The sequence below is a fragment of the Sinocyclocheilus grahami genome, unplaced genomic scaffold (assembly GCF_001515645.1).
Source record: "Sinocyclocheilus grahami isolate Dianchi unplaced genomic scaffold, SAMN03320097.WGS_v1.1 scaffold442.1, whole genome shotgun sequence".
In the NCBI taxonomy this organism is placed as follows: Eukaryota; Metazoa; Chordata; class Actinopteri; order Cypriniformes; family Cyprinidae; genus Sinocyclocheilus; species Sinocyclocheilus grahami.
Window position 1 is genome coordinate 240,009 of NW_015505621.1, and position 12,414 is coordinate 252,422.

Here is a 12,414-nt window from a genome sequence, read left to right on the forward strand (position 1 = left end):
ATATTTTGTACATTTCCTACTGTAAATATATTAAAACTTAATTATTTATTAGTAATATGCATTGCTAAGAACTTCATTTGGACAACTTTAAAGGTGATTTTCTCAATATTTCGATTTTTTTGCACCCTCAGATTCCAGATTTTCAAATACCGGTAGTTGCATCTCGGCCAAATATTGTCCTATCCTAACACATTTATTTATTCAGCTTTCAGATGATGTATAAATCTCAATTTCGAAAAATTGACCCTTATGACTGGTTTTGTGGTCCAGGGTCACATTTTAGTTCCCAGTGGATAAAAGGGTTTCATGATTTATTTTCTGTCCATTATTTTGTTTTGATTTGTTTTTGTGTGTGGTGTTTTTGCCCTCAGCTGGAAGCCCTTGTGCTGCCAGTCTTGATTAGTTTATCACCATTGATTCTTCTTCCATTTGTGTGTGTATATTAATAGCATCACATGTGCTAATGATGGGACATGTGTGTGTGTGTGTGTGTGAATGAAACTGACCAGGATTGACAGTGTTAAAGCATGTTATGGACAGCTGCAGTAAATCTGAACGTTAAAGTCATTAAGACTGAAGTTCAAAGCGGTTTGTCAGGGCGACACGGCTGTTTAGATACAGGAAGAGATTGTTGTCTGACCTCAGCTGCATCAGTGCCACAACACCACAGCCATCCCAGGGCAAAATCAATGAGACTCAATGAGAATTTAGATACGCCTGTGAACAAGAGTCGCACACAGAAGCGCAACCTAAACTCAATGTGGCATTTAACTTACAAATCTCAATTTCCTGCTAAATCAATAAACGCCAATTTCCCTTCATTGCTCAGAAATTATGGTCTTCATTCAACATCAGTGATTCATCATTTTGAATTTCATCATGTTTCGAAGTGATTTCAACCAGCAGTGTTCAACCAGTGTTATTGAAATCCAGACCTATATATTTATATGATGTTATGCATACATTATGATGCAAACATTTTTTTCTTCATTTGAATTATTTTTATCTTTAACCAGGCCTATAACAGTTAAGTTGTTGCAGTGTATTTGCCATTGAAATATCCATCAATGAAGAAAGATGCATTTTACCTGAAGAAATGGTCTAGTTATGGCATAACTGATGATGCTAACCAGCCAAACAACACTGAGTCAGATGTTGCATTAATATTAGCCATATTACCACCTGATTTGCATCAAAATAAAATGGATTTTGATGTCAACAGCAAAAGATTTGGCAAGCAACTATTATAGTTAACTTAAACTATAACTAAAACCATAAGGAGCATTTTCATTATTTAAAAAAAAAACATTAACTTAAAATAAAATATAAAAAATTAGACTTATTTTATTGTTGAATTACTAAAATAAAAACAAAACTTAATAAAACAACAACTTGATGACAAATGACAAAACAACAAAATTACTAAAATTTTAATTAAAATTTACAGAGAATATATCAAAATCAAATCAAATTACAAACATTAACAAAGTTTTTCATATATATTTTGCTATCCTTTCTATGCATGATTGCAATTAATTATTTTCTTTATTTTTTGCATTCTCATTTTTCCCTCCTGTCTGAAACACTATCAGTACCTGTGGCATATTTTTGGGTTAAAGAATAAAAATAAAAATATCTGTATTAAACTACCATACACAGCCAAAAGTGACTCAGGCAAAACTGCAAAATTGTTGAATTTTTAAAAAAACTATTATCGAACAGATTGTGTCTGCTGGCCAAAACACATTCAAGTGCAACAGCTGACAGACTGACAGATTTTCAATTATATTCAAACACAAAGATACAAAAAAAAAGTGTCTTTGAAAAGTTGACTTCTTCATCAGCCTCATTCATTGGCCACAGTTTAAAAAAATGTCCTGTGCATCTTCAATGTCTCCCTGCTGGACTGTCAGACAGGTAGATTGCATAATATTGAGCCGCACAGCTGTTGAATTATTAAAAACGGAGCGGAGCGTAGAGTAATTTTGATGAGCTTGCGTAAGGAAGGTGAGGGGACTCTCTCTCTGTGCCGTAGCATTAAATGTATTCATAGCATGTGTGTTGTTTTCCGCCTGCCTCTGTATGGATTTCCAGTCCACCATAATCAATATTTCAATTCTAGGAATGACCGGAATAATCATTCTGGCTTTTCTTGAGCACACTGCTTTATCAATGAGTGTTTTCCATGCAGGCTGCCTTTGTTGTGCAGTGAGGTAGTTAAGGCTCAAGGCTGCTAACCAGAAGGTTTCTGGTTCGATCTCCATAAGGAATTAACCATAAGCATCACCAGGTAACTACTCTGGGCCATTCCTCTAATAGCCTCATGGCATTTTACATTTAGTGGAAAGTTTTATCTAAAGCGTACAGGATGTGTTTTATCAGTGTTCATCCATCATTGGTGTTCTTTTTCTTTCATAAATGTATTTTAAATAATTTGAATATTAGATTGCATAAATGTATATTAAATATACATTTCTTTTTTTAATATAATTTATTTAGCCTTTTCACACAATGCTTAACACAATGCTCTACAAGTGTAGCTACAGAAATTGTGTCATTTAGCATTTGGTATCCAGAGCATACAGGACATGCATTTTATACAATTTTATCTATAGAAATCAAAACCCAGGACCTTGCTTTATTATTATTATTATTATTTTGTTTTTTCCCTTTTCTTTTTTTATTGATTGTAATCTATTTTTATATTGAATTGCATATATTTATATCAAATATTTATTTATTTATTTATTTATATTTCTCATTTTTTAAATTTCTTATTGCTGACTTAAAATGGTCAGTTTTATTTGTCTTCTATTTTTCTTTCTCTTCATCATGACTAGCGTTTATGAAATGTGCTATATAAATAAATGTGCCTTGCCTTTTTGTGACACCACAGAAACAGGCTACATTCTGTCAAAGTCACAGAAAAACAATTCCAGCAGAAAATAAAGAAAACACCACTGGACGAGCCTCCTTAAGTCTCCAAAATATTCCGTAATCATGAAGTCTAAGGTTTACAGAGTGTATTCTGCCGTTGTTTTGGCCTCATCTGACCCACTGTGAACTGTATCAGACTGAAGGTGTCACTCACCCTGCTGAGCTGCTCCAGCAGTCGATGGTTTTGTTCTGACAGCTCACTGATGGCTCGGCTCTTGTCGCGGTCGGCCTCTCGCAGCTGCACCTGATGTCTCTCTAGCTCCCCCTGCAGGTGTTGCACATCTGTCTCCAGTTCGGCCACCCGGCCTTCCCACTCGCCCTCACGGCTCTCCAGACGCCGCCGCAGCTCATGCTTCTCCTGCTCCAGGAGCTGGAAGAGGAAAAACAGGGTCATTCACATACAGTGGGTACGAAAAGTATTCAGACCCCCTTAAATTTTTCACTCTTTAAATACAACAAAGAGTGAAAAATTTAAGGGAGTCTGAATACTTTCCGTACCCACTGTATATTGAGGAAGTCACTGGATTTACCAAAGTTACATTTTTAATAGATATTCATGGTTTTGTGAACCCTTATATTTTGATCACGCACTCTCAGAAAAAAGGTACAAAAGCTTTTCCTGGGGTTTCAAAAGTACTAAATTACACCATTTAGGTACTACAATGTTCCATTTAAGTATTAATATGTACCTTTAAGGTACTATATATGGTACAGATTTGTACCTTTTGAAAAGCTACCACCCCAGTGACAGCTTTCGTAACTTTTTTCTGAGAGCGTATGGTCTTTAGTGGGCCAGAATAAGCTGTAATGCAGACCAGTGTTAGTCCATAATAGCCAGACATCTGAATTTCATGGTCTGAGACATAAAGTTCTCATGTCACAAAGGGTCAGTCAGGTTGAGTCCCAGGCACCGCTGAGAGCTCTTGCTATAATTGCAGAAAATGAAATCCGACACTGATTAAAGGCTGTGAAATCCACTGTGAAGGCTAGCAATGCAATTAACTGTTAGAAGTCATTTCAGTACTGATTATTTGCTTTTGTTAGAGGGTGAAGGCTTCCTCAAATTAGTCAGAAAATATGAGTAAAGAAAAAATAGCGAATTAGGACGTGGATTAAGTCAAGAGGTTTAAGTCAAAGATGCGAACCGGGCAGGAGGGACAGTTGCATGGAGAAGCGCCAGGAATCTGTCGCGTGTCTGGCCCTCAGACGACTGAAGAGAGCCAAAGCACATTAGCTTTGCTTGCAGCATCGCTGAAATAACCATCAGAGCCCATATAGATCTGAACCAGATTCAACTCAGTCAACATCTTCTTCACGCAGTCCACATCACTGACTGTAAACGCTGGGGTTTTGACAAACAGCCGTTAGCTCTGCTTCTAATGTTTTCATGATGGCATCCACCATCACTGACATGCTTTTTTATTTTTATGACTGTATAAAAGTGCTTATAACATAACACAAGTCTTAAAAACCATTTGCCTTTGGATTTATGCATATTTTTGTGCAATTAGAAAGAATTTTGAGAACAGCTGGAGTTGGGAACTCTTCAGTTGTTCAGCGTGAGGAAGAAAGTAGAGGCTGATAGTATGTGACTAAATGTGTTCCACTCATTTAAGTGATTATGATACATCCTGATTAATAATTAAAAAGCAGATTGACTGCATACACATGCAAACAACACATGCCTGTGAAATCCATCACAGCCCTGGAGTAAAAAATAAAAACTTGATTATTGATATTTTAGGAACACAAGTAAAGCATCCCGATTGTTTTTTTGTTTTATTCAATTATTACAAATAAACTATTTCTATTATAAATTAATACGTTTTGAAATTATATATATATATATATATACCCAAAACTGTACCATTTGTTGTTCTGCTTTTGATTCATGCTTTATTTTTCTATATCTATTTTCTATATTTATATAGTACACATACTCTAATTGTAAATCAAACTAACAAGCGTAGTGTTTTTGGTTTGTTTAAATAGGCCTGCTATTAAAAAACTTGATTCAGTTGCATATTGATTTTTATAATTATTAATTATTATAAATTAACTATTGTATTATTATAAATGACATATAATTTGAATTACAACCAATTTATTAAACTGTACCATTTATTGTACTGCCTTCAATTTAATTTGCATTTTTATTTACATCGTTGTTGTTGATTTTTAGTCATGTTTACAGTAGTAACTTCTTGTCTGTGAGCTCAGGATAAGATTTTATGTACATATTTAGGCCTATTTGTTTGTTTGTTAACCTAGTCCTGTGTCATGCACTGAATGTTGATATCAGTGTCGGAAATTTCTTTTATTAACAAATATGAGTTGAAACCAGTATTGAATAACACTAAAAAGCCCAATTCTTCACAACTTGAAGAATCCAATGGCAGAATTTCTAGAAAGTCCCAAAAGACTTAAAAAAAAATTCTATCTCTTTACTTATTCCTTCTCTTTCTAGCTTGTACTTATTTGAACAATGTCTAGAAACTTGGTATTACAAGCACTTCTTGTGTCTGTTTGCCTCTTTAAGAAGAATCGCTTTATGTATCCCCCAATTGTAAGTCGCTTTGGATAAAAGCGTCTGCTAAATGACTAAATGTAAATGTAAATGTAAAATGCAAACAGTTGGCAGAACATTGAATTAGGTTCAGAAGTTTAGAACTTCTCACCTCCAGTTTGTCGTTTAAATCCTTGGTCATTTTGTCATATTGCTTTGTGAGGTCTTGGTTTCGTTCAAGTAGAGCTTTGCCCAGTTTAGCAGCGAGGACCAAGTCCTTCTCCTTCTGCCGGAAGAGCGACAGTAGGTCAGAGTCCTGTCCGCTCACAGGTGTCTCTGAGGCGGCTACCTCCAGATCCTCCTCCCGCTCGCGGGTGAGCATGGCCAGCTCCTCCTCCAGAGCCATGCCGAGCCCCCCTGGCGCGGTGTGTAGCAGCGTGAGGGTCTGGTTTTCTGCGGCGGAGTCTGGCGAGTTTTGACGGCTGGGATCGAGCGCTCGGTCCATGCGGTCGCTGTCCAGCTGCGGTGGTGCTGAAATCGCGCTGCGCAGATCGAGGCAAGACGCGAACATCGCCTCAATCACGACAGCTCGAGCGCTTTAGACCAGGTGAGCCCGCTTTAGTCCAGGGTCCAGGTGACCTGCTTGGCTCTGGGTGGGTGATAACGCCATGGAAATGGATAAATCGTATCCAGTATAGTTATATGCGCTTTATCTGGTCTCCGGTGGCAATCAATTGAACATTGAGCTCAATATAATCCATCAAGCCTCTCCAAATCAGTGTAAAACCCTCTCGGGATGGCTGATCTTCACGTTAACCCCCTTGATGATCACCGTCCAGTCGTTGTGTCCACTCCAGAGCACCGGGGTCCCGGTTATTCCCCATTATTGTCGCCTCGCGCTCACATCCCCGGCCTATAAGACACACAAATGCACGGATTGCTCTCGTGCGCGAGCCTCCTCCCAACCCCGCGCGCTCTCTCTGCGTCCGTGACGTCAGCTAATCAACCTGCTCCTCGTAGCCGCTCATTGGTGGATTGTGATAACGCCATATGCTATAGAAGAACTGGGTGAAAGACAGATGAATGTTGCTGCTGGTGTGTTGGGGAACACAGTGTGTTCTGGAAGGTTAATGACCTCTCGTGGATAAGGTCAAAACTCGCCTTTTCATAATCTGTATTATTTGGTTAACCCAGTATGATTTCATACCAAGATTTTTCAGCTTTTAAATTGTAGTTGTATCTCATTGGATCATATGGATATGGACTGTGTGATTTTCTATAGTTTATGATTTTATAGTTTACATTTATAGTTTATATAAATACATACAGACCACACACACACACACACACACACACACACACACACACACACACACACACACATGTTGTGTTTCCATGTTTTATGGGGACATTCCATAGGCGTAATGGTTTTTATACTGTACAGACCGTATATTCTATTGCCCTACACCAACCCTACCCCTAAACCTACCCCTTACAGGAAACTTTGTGCATTTTTACTTTCTCAAAAAAACTAATTCTGTATGATTTATAAGCTTGTTTCCTCATGGGGACCTCAAAAATGTCCCCACAAGGTCAAAATTTACTAGTATTACTAACCTTGTGGGGACATTTGGTCCCCATAACGTGATAAATACCAGGTACACACACACACACACACACACACACACACACACACACATTTGGTACCTTTGTGTAAATTGATTAAAGTTTATCTATCTATCTATCTATCTATAAATTGATTAAAGTTTATCTATCTATCTATCTATCTATCTATCTATCTATCTATCTATCTATCTATCTATCTATCTATCTATCTATCTACTGTATATATACACTTTACAATAATTAACGAAACATTTTCTTTTGTAATAATTAATTATAATGTATAATTATAAAATATATAGTATAGAAAATATTATGAACTAAAATAATATGAATAATTCATATAGCAAATAAAAAACTTATTACATGAAATTACATGAATACATAAATTATATATTTGTATAATTATACATTATAATATATCATTATAAATTGACATTTTTAATTATTAATTATTGTAAATTATATCATTTAAATTTACCAATTTATGCAAAGGTACCTTTTGTTGTTCTGCATTTAATTTGTTTTAATTTAATTTTTATAATTAAAAAACATTATGACTGTATTACAGTAATGAAAATCTAATAAGATTTATTATTGAAATTAATGAGACTATAAACAAGCTCAAAATTAAAACAGATCCGGGAGAAATATGCTTAATTAAAGTGTTACCATGCAAAAAATATATATATATATATATATATTTATATATAGTATATATTTTTTTTTATTTAATGGTCTCATAATAGTATTTATTTGTTTGTTTGTTTGTTTGCCTTTTAATTTTTAGAGTGGAATATGGATATTTTAGGATAATATACATTAAAACAATATCAATGAATGTTACATCTACAGCAATGAATTACCAAACACATTAAGCTGTTCTGTTTTGTGTATTATTTGTTTATTTAGATATTTAAGTATGTTTAATTATTGCAGAAATATAGTTGAGTTCAAATGGATTTAAACTTTATTTGACAACTGTAAACAAGCATGCTAAATGACAGGAATGTAATTATCATGACAGCACACATTCATGACTTCAGTCATTGTTTTGAAAGGGTTTGACCTCATTATTACAGCATGAACATACAAACACCAGATTACAAACATTCAGATTACTGAAAACATTCCACAGCAGCAGAAGCAGAACATCTGTAGGGAATGCAGGATTGCCTTCCACCCCCTTTGGCACATCCCTGTGATCTGATCTGCTTCTGCTTGAGTGTCCGGATCTAACAGATGTCATTTAATCTCATCTCACAGTGTTGAGCTCAATCATGGTGCGAGACATGCGTCAGTGCACTTGTTTTCTAATGGTTCAGTGCTGCTCTGTGATGAATGCGTTTCAGTGAGACATGAAGAATTAGGGATTATTGAGAAACAAAGACTTTACTTGTGGACCATAATATTGACATACAAAGGAAAGTGGGTCACTCATTCCAGAGCACAAACCGTCCGATCACTGTAGGGTCATTTACTGACGGATGAATGGGAGAAACAACATGTTTGGAGGAGCTTCAGGGGATTGAGGCTGCGTTTGTAATCCTTGTGATTAAAGCACAGTTGCTCACATATGAGATGACCAATCTGCTCATCTTTTGTTAAGAGTTAGTTAATGCACTGCAAAATGGTTATCATCATGCAAATGTACAGATATTACAAGATATACAAATGTACATATATTCACAGAAATACACATTTTTATGCATGATAACACTCGGAAACTAACCAGTCAAGTGACAAAAGAAATAATGGTAACATTTTAGTTGAGGCTTTTATTAAATGCATGATCAATATTCAATTTAACATTAATTTAATTACGTTATAATGCATTATATCTTTTAATAAATAATTGCTACCAAAGTTACAGTGCATTTTAATATTTGCAGATTCCTTGTTACATCTGAAATTGGTTGTTTGTCATGTTATTTAATAAAATATAAATTTTAAAGGTGTAACCATAAAGAGATTAGTACTATTTTGGATTATTAATGTTACACAGTTATTCAGTATATTATAAGATGCATAACAAGGCATAATTAATGCATTAAAATAGTTTTATAACGCATTATAAGGTTTCAAGTAAAGTGTTACCAAAACGATAAACTACAATAATATGAAATAATAGAAACATCCTTAATTTGAAAGAGGAAAGAATAAACCAAAAACTAGAAAAAAGGAATTTTGGCGTTAGAAAACGTAAACATATAAAGGAGGAAATAAATATATTCTCTCTCTCTCTCTCTCTCTCTCTCTCTCTCTCTCATTTTTTGAATACATATGAAAATAAACATAAACAAATAACTGGATCTGTAAATAGATAATTAAAATAATAAAATTAATAAGTAAATAAAATATATAAAGAAGAAAAATAGAGAGTGCATAAATAAATAAATATATTCTTTCTTCATAAAAATTATTAATATATACAAATGGAAATATCAACACTTATTAATAACTTGATCAGTAAATAAATACATTTTCATACAATTGTTTTACTAGTCCAAATATCTGTTTTTTTTATTGATATATAAATGCTTGATATATGATATATAAATGCTGCTCGCTGAAATCTAAGCATTATACAGTATGTACTGTGTAGTAAGCAGAACACAACAAGTATGCATGATGCTGAACCACAGACTCGAAGAACAATACTGCCATCTGATGGAAAACAAGTGCGCTTCATAAATTCTACAAATTGATGAATATTTTTCTTGTGCTTCAGTTCACAGCCAAAAAGTGCAAGAGTAATACATTTATTCATAAAGATGAATTATTGCCTAAATAGTTGCACCAGTATACAAGGCAACATCCTACATGATAAAGCAATCTTCTCTGAATGCATGCTATAAATCTATACATTACTAGACATTTAGTTGCATCCTTACAATTAAAATATTCAATAGATCCTTTGCTTATGCTGTTCGGCAATACGTGAATCAATTTACATATCAAATTTTCAGTTTAACGTTATTTAATTTGATTTCAGCGCTTGTTTTCTGTGCTCTTGAAAACTCTGGAGGACAAGAGCTCTTATGATTATTATTCGAGTCTGATTGATTTATGATGCATTTGTGGAAGCTCTTTGCTGAATACAATAACGTTTATATAATGCTCTGAGTCATAGTCCTGAACTGGTGACTATCCCAGCTCTCTTCTACAGGCCTAAGAGAAAATACTAAGACTTTCAGTGCTGTTACACAATCTATAATTTTTGCAGATAAAGAAGCATATGGTAAAGAAGCATATCTTCAAATACACAACATTTATTACTTATATAAGAACTTCAGTATTCTTGTGCGATTCCTTCCCAATCCCTTGGAGGGAGCTGCGCTCTTCCTTAAATGGATATATTTTCCCAAAGTCATTCTGCTGTTGAGGTGCCTAGTCAAGCAGAACAAAATACAGATTATTTATGATTTCATAAAGCTCAGCCTAATGCTGTTACAACTTTCATACTAACTAAAGGATGTGCTTCACTGCTGGTTTTAACTGAGTACAGCTGGTCTTAATCTGTAAAGTTGCTTTGTATCGCGGTTTGTAACGATTTGTATCGTGAAAAGCGCTATACAAATAAACATGAATTGAATTGAAAACTAAACTTGAATTAACCGGTTTAAGCCAGTCTTCCAGCCAGGTCAAGCTAGTGTTTAGCTGGTTTAGCTTGACCATCTGAAAAAAGTGCCCAAACCCCATCAAAACCAGCCATCAGCCCTGCAGGGTCAGGCTGGGAGACCGGCTCAGACCAGCAAACCATCTTAATCTGGTTTAAGATATTTTTTCAGCAGGGAATTTATTTACAATACTGCAACGCTATATAGGCCTAATATATGACGCAAATGACTCGCTCAGAAAGAAACTAACTTGTTTGAATGAATCAGTTTTTTTGAAAGAATCGTTCATTCGAGCGATATTAGTCACGCATAAGACCAGCCTTTCGTTTCTGAACTAGTCAGTCACTACGTCCCAATGTGCATACTATATCCACCCTATCTGCCCTAAATAGTATTGAAAATTACTAAAATCACATAGAATTTAGGATAGATAGTTGCACATTGGCACGCAGGCAGTGTTTTTGAATGAATCGGTTGAATAAATGATTCAATGACTCGCTCATTGTCATTTGTATGTAATGATGTAACGACATAACGATGTATCAGGCTTTTGGAGCTTGCTCAACCACATAAATTATTTAGAGGCAAATGGGGGCCCCAGGCAAAATTAATCAATAAGGCTCATCTAAAAGAATTTATTTAAATTTCCTTATCCTTACCGAGAGATATAATAATTCCAGATACAAAAAGTAGTCAAAACTAGAGGCGATGCCAGTCATTGTAAACTTTCGAGGCTTGGCACAAATCTAGTTTGTTTTTCCCCATTAATGGCAGTTACTGTATATTAACTTTTTTTTTAATTAATTGAAATCATAACACATTTTGATTATGTCAAATCTTCACTTCTTTAACATAAAAGAGGCTAAATTTGTCTGATGTAACTTTTTTAAAGTTTCATAAGATAGGTAGGCCTATGTAAGGATCGCGTGACAGCTTTACTAACTTTTAGTTCGCCGACGAATTTTAGTTCGTCGCCGTGGCACAATTGCGCTTCTGGTTCCCCGAGTTCGAATCCCACCTCCTGGACCATTCCCGAAGACCTTGATGACGGGTCTTCAGTCACTTCTGACCGGAGAATTTTACATTTGGAATTTTTTTAAATCATAGCTTCACCAGAATGGTACGAAACTTGGAGACTTTCATGGCACTTGGTATGTGAACACAAAAAAAATTGAGGGCATGATTCGAAAAAGCTAAGTGGTCATAAAACAAATAGTCACACTCATGGTCTACAGTCACAAATGACCGACCATAGGAAATGAATGGGAAATCGGGGGAAAAAAATCGAAAATACAGAAAATTTTTGTGTGTAAAATCTACAAATCCCCCACAATGCAGAATAAAATTGCACAGCAATGAAGGGGTGAAACTCTAAAACATCTAGAGTGCAAAATCAACACACCAACTCACACACGCGCGGACACACACACCTATGAACTGGTGTGACTGTAACACTGCAACTATGTAAAACAAAATCAATAATTCAACTACAATGCAGTAAAAAAGTAAACAGCAAGGAAGAGTTTACACTCTAAAACATCAAGAGTGTAAAACTGATACATCCGCTCACACACACACTTTCTGTACTTACACTCACAGACACACACATACAGAATTATACATACTCAAATGAATTGGTATGGCTATAACCATATAGCCAAAATGAGTCAGAAGACTGAAATAAGAGGTTAAAATCAGATCAGACCCACAAGGATTAAGCTCTGATAA

The 12,414-nt window shown here is 35.2% G+C and overlaps 1 protein-coding gene across 3 annotated transcripts in view; it reads right to left on the reverse strand.

The window, feature by feature from the left end:
- LOC107552185 (bicaudal D-related protein 1) overlaps positions 1 to 6,409 on the reverse strand; it is a 39,947-nt gene extending 33,538 nt beyond the window's left edge. For all 3 annotated transcript variants that reach the window (XM_016234028.1, XM_016234029.1, XM_016234030.1), the window contains exons 1-2: positions 5,616 to 6,409; positions 3,092 to 3,307 (exon numbers count right to left, since the gene is read on the reverse strand). In XM_016234028.1, coding sequence (XP_016089514.1) covers positions 3,092 to 3,307; positions 5,616 to 6,014 — 615 coding nt within the window. In that variant the 5' untranslated portion in view covers positions 6,015 to 6,409. The remainder of the gene's footprint in view (positions 1 to 3,091; positions 3,308 to 5,615) is intronic.
- Positions 6,410 to 12,414: the final 6,005 nt, after the last annotated feature.